Source organism: Salmo trutta, chromosome 28, assembly GCF_901001165.1.
Source record: "Salmo trutta chromosome 28, fSalTru1.1, whole genome shotgun sequence".
Lineage (NCBI taxonomy): Eukaryota > Metazoa > Chordata > Actinopteri > Salmoniformes > Salmonidae > Salmo > Salmo trutta.
The window spans coordinates 18163782-18183394 of record NC_042984.1 but is presented as its reverse complement, the minus strand read 5'-3'; the positions used below and the strand labels follow the sequence as shown (position 1 = coordinate 18183394).

The 19613-nt window shown below is 42.2% G+C and overlaps 1 protein-coding gene across 1 annotated transcript in view; it reads left to right on the top strand.

The window, feature by feature from the left end:
- The first annotated feature begins 2208 nt into the window (after nt 1-2208).
- The window catches only part of LOC115165649 (integrin alpha-5-like), a 79677-nt gene continuing 62272 nt past the window's right edge, over nt 2209-19613 (top strand). The window contains exon 1 of the mRNA XM_029718905.1: nt 2209-2812. Within this exon, the coding sequence (XP_029574765.1) occupies nt 2616-2812 (197 nt within the window). The 5' untranslated portion in view covers nt 2209-2615. The remainder of the gene's footprint in view (nt 2813-19613) is intronic.

Genomic DNA, 19613 nt, shown 5'->3' with positions numbered 1-19613 from the left:
CCGGTCAACAATTCAGAGTGCTAGGTGGAACAATCAGCCATAATAATAATGACTAGGAGCACACAGCTCTCTTATCTATCCCTTACGTATTCCTTTACCTCTCTCGTCTGTCTGACCTCAAACTTTTGACCCTGCTTTGTCAGGGTGCATGCCTGTCTGTCTACCACAATAATCACAACACAAGTCATCATGATGATGTGGCAAGTGACATTTTGTTTCTTGAAAGTTCAATATCTGCTGACATGCAAAACATTTTGGGACTATATCAACCGTGGACTTATTTGTATTTATTTTTTATCCTTTAAGTCCTGTCCATACAAGCATATTGAGGTCGCAGTGTTAACATGTCAGAAGATCATTTGAAATGGTTTGAAAATCAACAGACATACATATGAAGATGGGCAAAAACTGGTTGAATCAACATTGTTTCCTATCACGTTTCAGGAGAAGACCCAGATGCAGACAGTGTCGAAGTAACAAGCACAAAGACAGGGGAAACAGATCAGGGTGTTACAGTTTCCAAGTAATTTCAACCGAAGAATTCAATGTTATGATGTTGAATCAACATAGAAAACTGATTGGATTTGCAAAAAGTCTTAAAGTCACCTGACTTTTAATCTAAATCCAATACAGTGTGAAATGTTTGGTTTATTTCACATTGAATTCACGTTAGTTGACAACTCAACCAAATGTAAATCAAAACTAGATGTTAAACTGATATCTGTGCCCAGCAGGGAGTCTCTTTCAGATTTTTTGTTGTTGAGGCAATGAGTGTGTGGGTTGGGGGGGAGTGTTCAGAAGTGTATGGAAAATCGCTGTACCATTAGAAATTATACAACCTTGCGATCGGAAATAAAATTGGTAAACGTTAGATGGTTATATGATCTGGGTAGAAACTATAAACCCTTGTCATAAACAGACGGTTTCACTTTCATCCATCTGCAAGCTCATCATGTGGGTCTAAAAAGGGAGCGAGAGAGAGTGATGAATGGGTGCACTAGCTCCAGGATTAGGGCTGTGAACCGGCACGTTGCCCCCAACAGCTGTGAATCGCCCCGCAGACGATCCCCATTATTATCCCAGCAGCTCTACGACTCTACGACCCCCCCTCGGCATGAAGACTATAGTATAGAACTAAAAGTAAGGGTGCTTTGTGGTTCTATATTGAACCTTTTTGATGTTCAATATGAAGCCAGCCATTGAACCCATTTTGATTCTAAAGACTTAGAGTATTAAAACCATTGCTTCTGGAAGTGTAGTTCCAAATATGAGTGAGCCTTGAGTGGACAGTCCTTAGTGCCACCCAGCTAATGTGGCCCCTCAGTCCCAATCCCCTTTAGCTGTGTGAATCAGCTAAACCAACAGACACAATTCCAGCCAGGCGAGTGGCTTTATTGAACATCTCATTTCAGTGAGGTGGTTGCTTCTGACTTGCAACGTAACCACTTTCCAACTGTGTGGGTCTCTATTGGTGTGACTCAGAAACAGAAATAGGAAATGTTCTCAGTTAGTTCCCACACCCTGGGAGAAATAACCTCATGCTGTGAGAGATGAAGGACAGAATGCATCATCTTCCTGAATCAGATCTTATGTTGCATTATTCAACTAATAGAGAACACATACGCAGCCCAGACTTGTGTGATACTGGCCTACTCATGCATACTGTAGCATATGGCTGCATATGGGCAAGATGGAGACAGTTGTTAGAATTCACAACATACATTGTATTTTCCAGAATGTCTGATGAATTATAATTGTTTGACCACTATATCACCCCAAACCTTTAAATCTACTGATGATCATCAAGTTCCTGTGTAACCGTCCTCAATAAAATAATGTTGGTAAATAACCACTCTCCTCACTCCATTCCAACCAGGAGGAATACTTAGTAACAACTCGAGGTAGAAAAGGTAATTGAGAGTTGAGATAATAGGATGATAAATACCGATGATGTTACTCTGTATCAATTGACCACCAATTTAATAATATACTGTATCTGGTTATCTTTGTTAAATCTCTGTTGGTCAGCATCACCCAGGTAGAAAAGGTTACAGAGAGACAACCATGTGATCTTTATTAGGCAGATAGACCTAAATCCCCTCCCCATTCTAAAGGATTGAACGCAAATGGTGGCTGCGCGCCAAGGAGAGGATACTATTATCAGAATACCCAGATCTTGCCAAGGAGAGGATACAATTATCAGAATACCCAGATCTTGCCAAGGAGAGGATACAATTATCAGAATACCCAGTTCGGGAAGATTTCAGTATCATATAGATGGCTCCGTTCTGAGTGTAGCCCACTCTAGATGGACATTAACAAGTTGTTCTTCTGTCAGTCTTTTTCTGAATTAAGAGCTCCACCTCTTCTAAAGTTTGTCACGAGTCGAGGAACTCCCTCCTTTCAATATCCCTTCAATTAGGACAGAGGATCGTGCGTAGCGAGGGAGAGCGAATCAAGGGAAGAAGCTGCCTCAGCATTTAGGAGAGATACAGCGAGTTTGAGTTTCAATGCATGTAGTTTAGAGACATAGAACAACCACTCCACAAGCCTTACTGATCTAAAAAGTGTTGATTAAAACAAATACAATTGTAGTGGATTAATTGAGACATAGAATGGGTTCCAAAAAATACCATTCGAAGACACCGGGAAAACTGAACTACTCATTATTCTGCATTGGGTTTTGTCTAATAATTCTGCTACCGTTGTGTGATACTTTCAACTTGGACGTGGAGAACCCTTCTGTCTACAGCGGACCTAATGGGAGCTACTTTGGATATTCCGTGGAATTTTACTTGACCAATTCTTCCAGGTGAGTATTTTTTATATCCTGGAAGTCATTTAGAAAGTTACTGTGAACACGGTGGGACAAATTAGGTAGTTGTCGGTCATTTTCATTATATGGTAAGTGGTAAACATTATCCCAGGAGGTTAGAGGGTTTATTCACGAGTTGCCGTGAATATCAACTGAATCTTTTGGTATAGCCTACATTTAATAAATCAGTTATTACATCAGGTAAATGCACATATGGAATTAGATTTTCTCGTTTGGTTTTGGTTACAAATCCATCCATCCGTGCACGATGCGCTGGAAAAAGGTTACCCTCATATGATGACTTGACCAGTGACCTCCCTATGGTAGGATTGGGAATAAAAACGTAATCTTTCCTATTGGAAAACGTTTGGGAATGTGACCTCTGAGTCACAAACAAGCTGTGACTTTTATCTCAGCATCCTGGCATGCAGTGGCTCCATCACATCAGTCCTGTCATGTCATTTCCATGTAAAAGGACCCACGAGCACCAACGTGAAGTTCATAGAAGCATGTCTAAGTGGGTGTAAAATGAAAACTAAGAGTCTATATTTGAGAAATTAAGACATATATACATTTTTCAAACATTTTCCATCCTAAAAATGTGGAGTAAGCAAAGGCTTTGATTTCTGGTCAAACAGATGGAAAAGGGTTCTTAGAAAACATCTACCAAAAAAAGTTTTATAAAGTGTTAAAAATTCTACTTAAACACAATGTTGAAGTAAAGATCCCTGCCAACTAATATCAACACCTATATAGTTTCAGAGAAAATGTTTTGTCTTCTAAGTTTAAGAAACATTGCCTTGTGCCTTGAAATTCCATTACCAAAAACCCACATATCTTTAAGATATTTTCTAAATTCTCTACCTCAGTAGGGAGCATAATGAAAGTTCACAGAAGTAACAAGTAAAGGTAGACCTATCACTTAGTTTTTACTGATCTTTAAAAAATATATCTATAAATTATTAAGTGATTGAAACTCGAATTTCAGAAAAATCGGTAACAGAATTTCTGCAATTGAGTTGGCTACAATGAGAAAGCATAGTAGTCACAAACCACAGCTGGGTTCCCAAGTTTGGAAAGCACAGCACTGCACAGTAGAGTAGAGTAAAGAAAAGTAGATTATAGTTCAGTACAGTAGAGTTCAGTACAGTATAGTACTGTACTGATCTCTAATGTCCAAACTTGTGAAACATAGATGTCTATGTGGTCTTGTTTGGCGGCAGAACTCTATTAAAATAATAGCCATTGTGTAGAATAATACCCAAATATGCAAAGAAGAATTTTGCAAATGTATACCTTTGTATGCCTATTTACCGCAGTTCCGTTACCGGGTGTCAATGTGTCATGTCATAGTTAACACCCCATTCTTTCTGCAGACATCATTGAATCTTAATTCGGAGCAGATATTTTGGAGTTTTTAGAAAACTCTGTGTAAATTGTTGAAAGTAGTCCTTCTGCATAGAGTTGTCTGCTTTGTTAAACTTTGAAATCAAAAATATGAGTCTCAGCGTGATTATGTTACTGGGAATTGCCAGTCTATAGTTCTGCTGAAATCATTCATAAAAGACATTCTCTGGAACTTTGGCGACTGCTAAGTATTTTTAAACCTCCCGTGTTGGGCTGGATGTGTCAATGTGTTGTTCATACATGCACAATCTATGAGCAGAATTACTGTCTTACATCCATTTGCCATGAAATCCCTAGTTTGAAAGCAACTGTTTTTTCTGCAAGCTCTGCTTGCGCCATTTTCCCTACATTTCCCCCCATGTGGGCCAACCCCTAGCATTTCGAGTTATAACCAATGAGCTTCAGCCCCTCGTTTTTTGAGTGACAGCTAGAAAGATGCACACACAGCAGAGCTAGATAGAGAACAATGACGTGGTACACATATCTGCACATATGTGATGTAGTACGCAGTTTTCGGGAACCATATTTGACTCGTGAGTGCTACTCTCAGAACTACTGGCTAGAAAGTATACAAAAGTACCGGACTCTTTAAGAAGGGTTTAAAACTTAGTCCATGTCACACTTATTACAGGTACTTACAGACTACTGCGGCTGCACAGCCAAAATGTGGTCAGGGTAGATAGTCTGGACTGATAGATAGTCTGAAGACACACATAGTTGATGATGGAAGGCACCCAGACAGTCACTGCTGTCCATGGGCTGTTTGCTGTGTGTGTCGACCACCACTAATCAGTATGCCGTGTCAGCGACTCAGCCTGGACCTAGCTATCTGCCCTGTAATTGTAATAATTAATCATTAACCAAAGTGAAGCTACACTGGGCTGCCGGGGTCAGACGCAGTCAGATGTCCTGGCTGACTGAGTTTGTGTCTGTCTGCCCAGAATGGTCTCACCTGCCAGAGCATCCTAGGGGTTTAGGAGAGGGGCTTTGTGCCGAGTGGGTCGCCAGTTTCCCAGTGTTTCTCCTCCCCACTTCCCTAGTCGTCTTGACTATAGTTCAGACACAGACAGGTCTGGCAAATCTGTATGATTTAGGATGTGATGCTAGCAGACACTGAGTCAAAGTAGGTAGATGTGTTAAAGCCCATCTACCTCCTCTACCTCCCTCCTCCTCACCCCTTCCTCCCCCTCTTCTGGTCTGATGTCATTCTGCAGGGTCTTTAACCCCCATCCCCCTCTGTCTGCCCAGGCCCCGTCCGTCTCATATATGTAGTGTGAAGTCACAGCAACAGCATGAACAGCAGTCATCTCTCCCGTCGATGACTTCATCTTAACTTTTAACAGCTGAGACATCGTGGTAAGGGGAGGAGAGAAGAGACAATGGGTTTAAGATTCTAGAACATGTGTACTGTGTTCTAGAAGATGGATACTGCATTTAGCATTTGTAAGTCGCTCTGGATAAGAGCGTCTGCTAAATGACTTAAATGTAATGTAATGTAAATGTAGCATCTACCACACACTTGATTTTGTACTTGTGTATATAGCCAAGTTATCGTTATTCATTGTGTATTTATTCCTTGTTATCTTTCAATTTTTCAATTATTTAAAGGACCAGTCAAAGTTTGGACACACCTACTCATTCCAGGGTTTTCTTAATTTTTAAAAACTATTTTCTACATTTTCTACACATGCAATAACCAAAAAAGTGTTAAACAAATCAAAATATACTTTAGATTTTAGATTCTTCAAAGTAGCCACCCTTTGCCTTGATAACGGTGTTGTGACTTTACTTTCATTAATCTGATGACTGTTATTTATCGAATCAACTAACTATGTTAAATTGTTACCCAATTAAATTAATATTGTAACAATTAAATCATTAGGATTTTGGGGCACCACGAGAGCGGTTGTTTACCTATCACATCCATAAAACAGTCAATGTATTAATCATAACCTCGTATCATATCATCATTCTGAACAGTCGTAACCTCCTGCATCTGCAAAAAACCCAGCCTTACTTATGATTCAGTACTACACAAATTGGTTTAATTATTTATTTACTAGCTAACTAAATGATAACACAGGATAACATACACACTTAATACATTAGAAAAAGGTCCCTAGCGGACTGACGCAACATATGGCGGCTTGTTACACAATGACATTAGAGGTAGTAGAGAGTAGAGGGAGAGAGAGAGAAAAAGACACTTATCGTTGATACATTTTATAAACTATTCTCACAGTAATCACATCCTTTGAACATGAACCGCCACCCATATGGAGTAAGAAATCATGATCGTATTTTCGTTTAAATGCCTTTGTTCACCGTGGATCTCTGTCGGAACCCTCACTCCTTAGAAAGGGTGTTGGGCCTTTCAGCGGCACGCTTGTGAGGCTCTGATTGTCCAAAAGGGTTCTCCCCTCCCCTGTCTTCTACTGTTGTTCTCTCTGGAAGATGCTCCTTGGAAGATAGGCCTGCCAGCCGTTTTGATGGTTCCCATTGGTGATGAAAGGTGTAGAATACGATGATTTGAGAAGAGTAGTAGAATAGGATGGTTTGAGAGGTAGTAGAATGGTCTCTCCTAAAATCAAATTCCTATCTTAACAAAGATACTTTCATCATTACTCATATTTCATGCACAACGTAAAGGATTGAGACTTCGTACATGTAGAGTATATACTTTTCAAGTTACAGTATTTCCTTTATAACACTTTTTATGACATCGCAAAATAACATCCCATATGACATTATTATTCTTTAGATCACCTCTGACCATTTCCTACATTCTTATGTTAGAAATATTGTTCCAGTATTCGCTTTAGAATATGTTAGAGTTTCATCGGGAAAAGTCTCTGAAGACAAAGGGACATTCCTAATTTACGACAGGGTGTGAGCTGTCAACCCTCCAGCAGCCCCCCCCCCCTCTGTGGGTGAGAGAGGGTCTGGTTACTGTCATCCATTGCCAAGCTGATCTGACCCATTTGGATGCTCACAGGACAGTCATGACAACTGTTTTGCACACTCTTGGCATTCTCTCATCCAGCTTCAACTGGAATGCTTTTCCAATAGTCTTGAAGGAGTTCCCACATATGCTGAGCACTTGTTGGCTGCTTTTCTTTCACTCTGTGGTCCAACTCATCCCAAACCATCTCAATTGGGTTGAGGTCGGGTGATTGTGGAGGACAGGTCATCTGATAAAGCACTCATCACTCTCCTTCTTGGTTAAATAGCCCTTATACAGCCTGGAGGTGTGTTGGGTCATTGTCCTGTTGAAATACAAATGATCGTCCCACTAAGTGAAAACCAGATGGGATGGCATATCGCTGTAGAATGCTGTGGTAGCTATGCTGGTTAAGTGTGCCTTGAATTCTAAATGAATCACAGACAGTCACTAGCAAAGCACCCCCACACCATCACACTTCCTCCTCCATGCTTCACGGTGGGAACCACACATGTGGAGATCATCTGTTCACCTACACTGTGTCTCACAAAGACATGGCGGTTGGAACCAAAAAATCTCAAATTTGGACTCATCAGACCAAAGGACAGATTTCCACCAGTCTAATGTCCATTGCTCGTGTTTCTTGGCCCAAGCAAGTCTCTTCTTCTTATTGGTGTCCTTTAGTAGTGGTTTCGTTGCAGCAATTCGACCATGAAGGCCTGATTCACTTAGTCTTCTCTGAACAGTTGATGTTGAGATGTGTCTGTTACCTGAACTCTGTGAGGTGCAGTTAATTGCCCATTTCTATGGCTGGTAACTCTAATGAACGTATCCTCTGCAGCAGAGGTAACTCTGGGTCTTCCTTTCCTGTGGCGGTCCTCATGAGAGCCAGTTTCATGATAGTGCTTGATGGTTTTCCGGATTGACTGACATTCATGTCTTAAAGTAATGATGGACTGTCTTTTCTCTTTGCTTATTTGAGCTGTTCTTGCCAAAATATGGACTTGGATTGGCTCAAATGCATTAAGAAGGAAAGAAATTCCACAAATTAACTTGTAACAAGGCACACCTGTTAATTGAAATGCATTCCAGGTGACTACCTCATGAATTTGGTTGAGAGAATGCTAAGCGTGTGCAAAGCTGTCATCAAGGCAAAGGGTGGCTACTTTGAAGAATCTCAAATATAAATATATTTTGCTTTGTTTAACACTTTTTTTTGGTTACTACATGATTCCATATGTGTTATTTCAGGGTTCCCGAGTGGCACAGCGGTCTAAGGCAATGCATCTCAGTGCCAGAGGGATCACTACAGACACCCTGGTTCGAATCCAGGAAGTATCACAACCAGCTGTGATTAGGAGTCCCATAGGGCGGCGCACAATTGGCCCAGTGTCGTCCGGGTTTGGCCGCTGTAGGCCATCATTATAATTTGTTCTTAACTGACTTGCCTGGTTAAATTAAAAATAAATTCATCGTTTTGATGTCTTCACTATTATTCTATAATTTAGAAACTAGTACAGTTAAAGAAAAACCCTTGCGTGAGTAGGTGTGTTCAAAGTTCTGACTGGTATTGTATATATTTTTCTCTGCATTGTTGGGAAGGGCCCGTAAGTAAACATTTAACTGTTAGTGTACACCTGTTGTTTATGAAGCATGTGACAAATACAATTTAGCAGCCAGTGGTCCAAATCAGTCTAATTCTTCCACATTTCACCATCATTGTTTGTGACAGCTTCACACGTCAATAACATAAACCAACAGGAAACGGACACATCAGAAACAGAAAGGTTTCCAGTTATCACTCGTTTTCTTCTCAGTTATCAGACTATCACCCACATTGTGGCGACACGGGGGAGTAGGGGAGTAGCTGGAATACAGGGGTGAGGTCAGTCTGGCCGGGATGGGGAGGGTGTTCTCTCTGTCTGACTGTGTGTGTGTGTTTTATTTCCGAGCCTCAACAGCAGCATAGGCCCACAGAGACACACAATTGAGAAAGAGCAAGATAGAACCTTCTCACACATTCATCTCCCTCACCCTACTACACACTGACAGACTTTCACCCTCACTGATAGCATGGCTCCATGAGTGTGTATGTGTGTCTGATTCCTGTCATGCCCCCTGGCCTGGTCTAATAGAGGGAAGTTAGCTAGTAGACAGAGGGGACACTAGCCATGTGCTGACACCACTGTGGTAGACTGCCTGAAGGTCTATGAACTGTGTGTGTGTGTGTGTGTGTGTGTCTGTGTATGTGTGTGTGTGTGTGTGTGTGTGTGTGTGTGTGTGTGTGTGTGTGTGTGTGTGTGTGGACTAGGGAGAAGTAGCGCTGTGTGTGTGTGTGTGTGTGTTAGTAATCTAGAGTGGGAGAGGCAGCACAGTGTGGGGCCTTGTAAGGATAGGTCTGCTCCTTAACCTGATGTGATATGAATCTCAGAGAGGCCTCAGTGCCGGGCCAGATCCACCATGTTGAGAAGAAGACTGCCTAATACCTCTCCATCCATCCAGCAGCATCACATTCCTCCTCCCCTGTCTCTGGTGCCAGACAGGGATCAGGGGATGGACTGCTAAGATGGCTGAGGTCAGAGGTCAGACTATAGATGACAGGCCGTCCGCGAGGGTCTTGTCTGTCTGGACTGACCGATGTCTGCTTCATAGATTTATCAAAGACGTTTCCATGCTCCTGTCCCAATAACAGCAGGCTTTCCTATCTGTCTGTCAGATGAAGAGAATAGAGGATATATCAAGAGACCTTTTGAACTCTGATGAAGTTAAATACTCAAGGAGTCTGTCAGATACTCAGTGCATCACAAATCCGGTGGGCTGACCTGAATTACTGAGGATTCTCTCTGTCTGTCTTTCTGTGTGGTGTAGTTCTATACAGATTACATTACAAGACCGTCATAAGGAGATGTTTGGTCATGGATGCTGCTGCTGATAATGTTCCCCAGCCTATCCCTGCCACATGTGGTCTAGATGGGGTGGTGTTCTGGATTAGATCATGGATGGTTTGACTGTGACGTACCCAGATTGAGGTCACCGTGTTCATGTTGGTCACTTTCCTGGAGTTTACACCCTTAAATAGGGTTTCTGCAAATACAATATTGACACTGGACCCACTGGGGGCTCTGTTAGCAACTAAAACATAGATTTTTCCTCTGTGTCTACACTGTCTCACTCTCCATATATGATCAAACAGGTTTCTGGTATTGTTTTCATTGTTGGTATTCTTTTATTTTGTGAGATTCTTATAAATCATAGTTTGTGTGTGGGGTAGTCGTTGTTTAAATTGGGCATGTGTATTTGGGCTGCCAAGCTATTCTTCACTCAGGTTCTCTGCTCTGCGATTAGCTGCTTTTCATGGCCCTGTGTGTTGGACAATGGGGCTCTTTGTGGGATGTCAGAAAAGGTTTGCTGTTTTCCGTCTGAGAAGCTTTCCATGTGACTCCCTTTTCTTTCTTTATTTATTCACTTTTTAAAAGGCCTTTGAGTCTTTCTCTGTTCTTGCTTCAGGCCTGTGAGGTTGGTCTGGTCACTCTGTAACATTAGTGTGTTGTTTGAAAGGTTAATGGGGACATGCTTAGCCTGGTGACCGAGGTCATGAAACAACCCTGTCTCAAACATTGAAGGCCTGTCTAGATTTTACTGCCCTGTTCGGTAATGGGAGGCTTATATAAAGAAGCCTGTGTGTGTGTGTGTGTGTGTGTGTGTGTGTGTGTGTGTGTGTGTGTGTGTGTGTGTGTGTGTGTGTGTGTGTGTGTGTGTGTGTGTGTGTGTGTGTGTGTGTGTGTGTGTAGGTCAGTCAGTGGAAAAAGGTACGTGTGTTTGGTCATGATAAGCCTAATTGGCTTGTGGACCTCTGTGTTAGGTCTGCTGTGTTAGGTCTGCTGTGTTAGGTCTGCTGTGCCTGTGTGGTGGGAATGCCCTCAGGACGTCACATACTCAGCAGCTGACTCGTCGATTGAGTCGCCCTGACGACACACACTTAGGTAGATTAAATCTTTACTGCCAGAAGTCCTGGCTTGTTTAACCCTATTAGGGTCTATTCATTGTGCAGATTTGGTAACGGCACTCTCCTTTTAGGGAAAATGGACCTAGCCAGACCAAACATTCAAATCAAAATAGACTAGCTCTTTCCAGTTCAGATTCACATTTTCAATTAAATGGAATTGACCAAAGTTCTGCTACTCTGGCAGTCAGTTTGCACAAGAGGGTGCTTGGGAGACAACAGAGACAGTTTGTTTCCAGACAGCTGTGGTGAATGGGAGGTGATCAGAGGGATGGCAGTGTGACTCTCCTCCCATCAGCCTCACTGTTTTTCTCTTTAGAGGTGGGAAGGACTGGACCCCCCTCGGTGGTCACTGTGGAAAGGTGTGAACGGCCTGTAGTTAAAACATCCCTCATGTTTATGAGGTCCATGGGGGTGTGTAAATTAGGGGTTTGGAGATTTTTCAGAGCTGGGGGTGGATTGCAATTTGGCATCAGAAAAATATAGCGTCTCTAACCTCAGCTCCATGTTTATGAAGAAAGAGTCGGGTGTTTTAAATGACCAACTTGCCACTTATGAAACCCTTGTTGCAGTGAAATGACACGGTTGGTGGGTTTGCTGAATGAAACCCTTGTTGCAGTGAAATGACACGGTTGGTGGGTTTGCTGAATGAAACCCTTGTTGCAGTGAAATTACACGGTTGGTGGGTTTGCTGAATGAAACCCTTGTTGCAGTGAAATGACACGGTTGGTGGGTTTGCTGAATGAAACCCTTGTTGCAGTGAAATGACACGGTTGGTGGGTTTGCTGAATGAAACCCTTGTTGCAGTGAAATGACACGGTTGGGGGGTTTGCTGAATGAAACCCTTGTTGCAGTGAAATGACACGGTTGGTGGGTTTGCTGAATGAAACCCTTGTTGCAGTGAAATGACACGGTTGGTGGGTTTGCTGAATGAGCTAAAGTACTTCTGTGCTTCTCATTTCACTACATCACCATAGAAAGAGCTATGGCAAGATAAATTAAAACATTCAGCTAGTGTTCCCCCACATATTTGAATTGGGATTATTTGATTTAATATTGAGCCCATAATCACAAATCAAGTAAAGTAAAACAAACCACAGATGTATTTATGTTTCACAGAGGAACTGAGGGTATCTGAAATTATGTTCATCATTCACTACTCTAGATTATAGCCATGAAATACGTTCAAATTAATGGGAAACCCCATCACATTTAGAATATATCTCCCAAATCAAAACGTGCAATGATAGAGTAGCGGTACTATAGCCCATAGAAATATAATTACTAGAAGTGACATCCCCATTCAAGTCAATGAGGCCATAATGGAATGCAATTCTATTTCAATGCCGTAACCTGCACATGTATTCACCAGTGCTGCTTTATCCATATCATGTTTAGCATGTGTGGCACAAATACAATGCAAGTCAATGGTACCTATTTTAGCATTTTCATGCTTCATATCCAAATCATGTATAAGTAACATTGAGTTACACAACACATTTTTAGATACTTTAGGATGGTTTGGACATGACGTGTGAAAATACTAATATAGGTACCATTGACTTGCATTGGATTTGTGACACAAATTATAAAAAGTTAGCATTTGAAACAGTGGCCAGGTCAACAAAACCAAAGCATGGGTTTCTGTCATACCTGCTCTATAGACTATTTTTTAAAGCAGTCTCCTAATAGCAGGAACAGCACCATCTAGTGGTCAGAACTAGCCAGGTAGCCTAGTGGTTAGAGCGTTGGGCCAGTAACCGAAAGGTTGCTGCATCGAATCCCTGAGCTAACAAGGTAAAAATCTGTCATTCTGCCCCTGAACAAGGCAGTTAAACCACTTTACCCCGGTAAGCTGTCATTGTAAATAAGAATTTGTTATTAACTGACTTGCCGAGTTAAATAAAGGTTAAATACATCCAATAAGAAATATAATAATATCAGGATGTATTCAATTACTAATTTCTCTTAATTGGGGGGAGGGGGAAACATCTCCAAATTCACTGAGAATACATTACATAGGATAAATGAACAATAATCCGAGGCGCAGCTCCTTACTACTTGTCAAACATAGAGAACTGATACTAAACTCAGCAAAAAAGAAATGTCCTCTCACTGCGTTTATTTTCAGCAAACTTAACATCTGTAAATGTTTGTATGAACGTAAGATTCAACAACTGAGACAAACTGAACAAGTTCCACAGACATGTGACTAACAAAAATTGAATAATGTGTCCCTGAACAAAGGGGGGGTCAAAATCAAAAGTAACAGTCAGTATCTGGTGTGGCCACCAGCTGCATGAAGTACTGCAGTGCATCTCCTCCTCATGGGCTGCACCAGATTTGCCAGTTCTTGCTGTGAGATGTTACCCCACTCTTCCACCAAGGCACCTGCAAGTTCCCGGACATTTCTTGGGGGGAATGGCCCTAGTCCTCACCCTCCGACGTGCTCAATGGGATTGGGATCTGGGCTCTTTGCTGACCATGGCAGAACACTGACTTCCCTGTCTTGCAGGAAATCACGCACAGAACGAGCAGTATGGCTGGTGGCATTGTCATGCTGGAGGGTCATGTCAGGATGAGCCTGCAGGAAGGCTACCACATGAGGGAGGAGTATGTATTCCCTGTAACGCACAGCGTTGAGATTGCCTGCAATGACAAAAAGCTCAGTCCGATGATGCTGTGACACACCGCCCCAGACCATGACGGACTCTCCACCTCCAAATCGATCCCGCTCCAGAGTACAGGCCTCGGTGTAACGCTCATTCCTTCGAAGATAAACGTGAATCCGACCATCACCCCTGGCGAGACAAAACCGTGACTTGTCAGTGAAGAGCACTTTTTGCCAGTCAACGTTGTCTGGTGACTTACAACAGACCTACAAGCTCTCAGTCCAGCCTCTCAGCCTATTGCGGACAGTCTGAGCACTGATGGAGGGATTGTGCATTCCTGGTATAACTCGGGCAGTTGTTGTTGCCATCCTGTACCTGTCCCGCATTTGTGATGTTCGGATGTACCGATCCTGTGCAGGTGTTGTTACACATGGTCTGCCACTGCGAGGACGATCAGCTGTTCATCCTGTCTCCCTGTAGTGCTGTCTTAGGCGTCTCACAGTATGGAAATTGCAATTTATTGCCCTGGCCACATCTGCAGTCCTCATGCCTCCTTGCAGCATGCCTAAGGCACGTTCACGCAGATGAGCAGGGACCCTGGGCAACTTTCTTTTGGTGTTTTTCAGAGTCAGTAGAAAGGCCTCTTTAGTGTCCTATGTTTTCATAACTGTGACCTTAATTGCCTAACATCTGTAAGCGGTTAGTGTCTTTACGTCCTTCCACAGGTGTATGTTCATTCATTGTTTATGGTTCATTAAACAAGCATGGCAAACAGTGTTTAAACCCTTTAGAATGAACATCTGTGAAGTTATTTGGATTTTACGAATTGTCTTTGAAAGACAGGGTCCTGAAAAAGCGATGTTTCTTTTTTTGCTGAGTTTATATACTTGTTGTTGGGGTGGGATTGAAGTGGATGTGGGTATCCGTGGATAGCTTTTGACCACATCTTTGGATTCCTCATATTTTACTCATTGTTAGAAAAAAGTTTTGTCCAAATCAGATGTTAGGTACTATAATTATTGAATATTATACTCATTCTATAAATTAAAAGAGCCAATTTGGGTGCAATCAATTAGCTTACAGTTTTTACCGGTTGCTTACACACTGAAAGTGAATGCTTAGACAAAAGCATCAAAACCTTAACTTTTGTAACCATGCCTTAAACAAAGGCACCAAAAGTACAAACACATTTTCTGCTTTGCACATTGTTTGCAATTCTGCAGCACCCTTTGCACTTTGTTTGCACTTTGTTTGCAGTTCTGCAACACACTTGCAAAACACTACACACTGTTTCTTACATTAGACACTTCGTTCAAGAATGAAATATCTTGCAATCATTGGGAAACACTTATATTCAAAATGAAAAACATACCTGAAATTGGCAACTCCCATACACACACACGAAAACACTTCTATAGTAATTGAACCCCAATTAGTCTGAGCCTTAGCACTACAAATAGACCTCAGGTAAGATCACCTCTTTTGTGAGAACTTTGCAAACATGGAGGCAGTGAGAGCGAGAGGAAGAGGAAGAGGTAGAGGAAGAGAGAGAGGAGTAGGATGACGATGAGGACAAGAACGAAGAAGGGGACCAGGCAATAAACGGAGAAATATTTCCAACGACATTAGGGCCACTTGGGTGGAACATGTCATAAATCATGGCCTCATGATGAGGAAGGCTGGGCAGAGAGTCCAGCCCAACCTAGCATCCATAATATGGACATTTAGATTGGAGAACAGGTATGTTTTCAACTTTCTACACTAGACTGTACCTATGTAATTGTTGCACATCATTCTGCATCACAGTACAATACAATGTAGTCCTACAATATTAGGTCTATGCTCCTCAGTGAACAAAAATATAGGCATAGTGCTGTGTAGTACATGTAATACAGTTTTGATGTTACTGTATGTAAAAAAAAAAAAGACCAATGACGACCTATTCTTGCATTTACTACAGAACTTCCAGACGACCTCCTGAGGGTGGAAGGCAACGTCTGTTCACCATGAACAGGAACTGGCCATGGTCAATCCAGTGTTGGCAAACAACACCATCCGCCTACATCAACTAGGAGAGCAAATCATCGCAGATCACACAACATTCCATAATATCAACCGTGTCAGTATGTCAACACTCTACTGCATCTTGCATCAACACCAACTTACGATGAAGCAGCTGTACAGGGTTCCATTTGAGAGAAACAGCATTAGTCAAAGACCTCCTTGTCTGTGGGGCACCTGCCTTGCCTGTAGCTTGTAGTTTTTGACTAAATGTGTCTGACCCAACCCACCCCCATCCTTGTGTGAAAATGTAGACATTGTAGTTTTGTGTTTTGATTCAACACCATATTCACGGTACAGTGTATGCATTTTCTGTTACAGAGAGTCCTGGACTTTGAAATATCACCTTGTGTGCCGCCATTAGTCTGCAAGGAGTTCTCCATCACCATGCCCCCCTAGGTCCCTACAATACCGCACACATAATCATATTTCTGGATGCTCTGCATAATGCAGTTGTACAGGACGGACCAGAGCAGCCTGGTTTGTTGTCATCTGGGATAATGTTAGTTTCTACTGGGCTGCTCTGGTCAGGGACTGGTTCACCAACCACAATAACTTCACAGTTGTATACTTGCCCCCTTACTCCCCCTTTCTCAAATCGATTGAGGAATTATTGAGGAATTATTTTCGGCTTGCCATTGGAAAGTGTATGACCGCCAACCACATGACCGCCTGCCTCTTCTGCAAGCAACGGAAGAGGCATGCGGAGACATTGAGGTCGGGTCAGTCCAGGGTTGGATACGACACTCAAGGCGATATTTTCCCTGTTGCCTAGCCAGGGATGACATTGCTTGTGGTGTGGATGAGGTGATGTGGCCAGACCCTAACAGAAGGCGGGACCCATAAACCATCCACCCCATCCCTTTTAAATGTTTTTTATTTTTTATTTCACCTTTATATAACCAGGTAGGCCCGTTGAGAACAAGTTCTAATTTACAACTGCGACATGGCCAAGATAAAGCAAAGCAGTGCGACAAAAACAACACGGTTACACATAAACAAACGTACAGTCAATAACACAATAGAAAAAAATAGAAAAATCAATGGAGTGTGTACAAATGTACAGTGTGTGCAATCCCTTACAATACTATTATTTGTTTACCATCGCACTGCAATTTTACTGTAATTATTTTGTTTACGTGAGTTTACAGTAACATATTGTATTGATTACTGTACTGTAATTCTACTTTTCTTTGTGTTGTTGTTGTTGTGAAAGCCTGCAATGGCAAAATAATAAGCTGTTTATATTTTTTTCTGAAGCTTTTCTATTTTTGTGTTCATTGGAATGTGAGTAGATGTACTGTACTTGAACAATCTTTCACAGAAGCCTGTATGAGAAAATGTACAAAGTACTAAAGACATCAGTGTGTTGCTGCTTTGAAAGAGTAATTAAAATGGCGCATGTGTGTATCATTTTGTTGAAAAATTACAATTTTGAAAAATTATTTTTAGGTTTTGATTGCAGAGTTTAATTTTGCCATAGAAGTGAGATGTTTATCTCTAAGCGCTGTCTTATTTGGCTTGTGTGTAGAGTTTTGACACAATGAGTCAAATTCCGCAACAAGTGTGTAAGCAATCGCCAAAAAATGTAATTTCTCAAGAGATTAAATTATATTTCAACAAAAGCAGAAATGCCAATCTTATTTCTTTCTAGCAACAGAAATGATTCCAGAACAATCAGAAATGGTGGTGTCAACCCTCTTTCTTGTGCTGTTTGAGGTGGAACGACCCTGATACGAAACAGCAGTTCTGTTGATTTGCAGGCCTCCTGCTCCACTGCACAGGACCAATGTCCTTTGGGAGGACATTTTTTTGCAGTGACATTAAGATCCGGTTCTGGAGATGGGATAATGTTTATCAGATCAACATTGGTGGGTGTGTAGTTTTTGTTCTAACTCCTGCTTTTGAAGTACAGTACTCAAGATGGGAGTTTGACAAACAATGTTTTAACCTGGATGCTGGGTAGTTTTGGTAAATTGTTAGGAAACCCTAATGAGATTAGGGTGCAGGTTCCTACCTCATTTAGTCATTGGATGCAGCCTACTGTAGAAGCTTACTGGTTGTATGAGTGAGCGTTCTGCACAGTGCTCTCTCTCATTCAGCTCTAACTGTCCCAGCAGGCCCTGGTACTCTCATCATCCCTCTGCCTGTCCCATAAGAGTAAGGAGATCCTGGACAGCAGCACTACACACATGCTGTGTTTGTGTGAGTGCGTGTGTCTGTGCACGTGTGTCTGTGCACGTGTGCCTGTGTGTAGTGCTGAGTGGATGACCAGACAAAATAGCAGTTGGGAGTCAGACAGTCTGTTTCCTGGTTTGGTGTTGGCTCTGATCGAACCGTAGGCCGTGTGTCATGGCTCCATGTGGTCCAAAATAAGTTGTTACATTACAGTACTATTCAACTGGCATTCCCCTCCACAGTGGAATAGTGAGTCTGAAATAGCTCCAGTAATTCAGTCCAGTAATAATTTGACGATGCCATACTTGGTGTGCTTGTGACGGTCCCGTTTGTTGGCTTTGCTGACTGAAGACCGTCCTCTTGTACAGCCATGCATTTTCTTTAGTGTATTAGCATCAGTTCCTCGAAGCAGTTCGGCAGTCGGTTTCTCAAAGCGGGAGAGAGAGACCGTTGCTGCTGTAGCTGTTTACTCGTTGGGTTTTGGGCACAGGATAGATCTCAATATCTGCTAGGAAGAGGGAGGGAGGTCAAGAGTGCCCCGGGCTCAGTTTGGGTCACTACACTTGAGCTAATTCAGTTTCCCCTTATGTGAGGATTTGATTTAGAAGTGTAAACTCTGTGACGAGTTAGTTGAGTGACTTCATTTTGGTTGGGATTTTGTTCAGGCAGTCCCATCCCTAGCTGAGGTTTGGACTAATGTTTTTAAAGGCTCCTTTACTTGTTCTTTTTAACTCTTTGTGGAGCGGAGGTCCTCAACAGTGCATTTTCAGCAAACTCTTCTTTTTGCAGTTTTCTGCACTTAATTCCAGGTGATTCCTGCCTTGTTCATTTAAAGGCTCCAGTTCTGCTGCCCTTTCTCCAGTCTTTCCCTCATATGTAGACCTACCAGTTCCCTGGGAATCTGTCTGTGCCATACCATTCCCATTGCAGCCAGGGTTTACGACTGCAGATGGTGACTGCAGCCGCCTGCAGTCACCATCTGGTAGTCCAACAAAATGTGATTGTGATTTCTTGCTATTTAGTCAAAGCTGCATCTGTTTTTTTCCTGGCTGGCTTAAAACAATTATAATAGTGTTCAAGTGACATAAGCTTTGCAGCTGGGAGGAAGACCATTAACTGTGGAATGGGTAAAAAGCTGTGTTTGGGTGGGAAGGGGGCGAGAGGAATTTGGCTTCTGACTGCCTCTCTCTCGAACGTCATCATAAACTCTATTGGGTTAATCCTGGGAAGATCAGTGGTAGATCAGTAGTTTCCACCATTATACAATGCCCCTTCATTAAAAAAAACTAACTTAGAAATAGTGGCTGCAACCAGCGGCTTATATATCGCTGATTTCAGAAGCCTCAAATTAGACAACCCTCACCAGCAACAGTCATTATACTGAGGAGTCTGTGATTATACTGAGGAGTCTGTGATTATACTGAGGAGTCTGTGTTTGTACTGAGGAGTCTGTGTTTGTACTGAGGAGTCTGTGTTTGTACTGAGGAGTCTGTGTTTGTACTGAGGAGTCTGTGTTTGTACTGAGGAGTCTGTGTTTGTACTGAGGAGTCTGTGTTTGTACTGAGGAGTTTCTGTGTTGTGCGCTCGACACTTGCA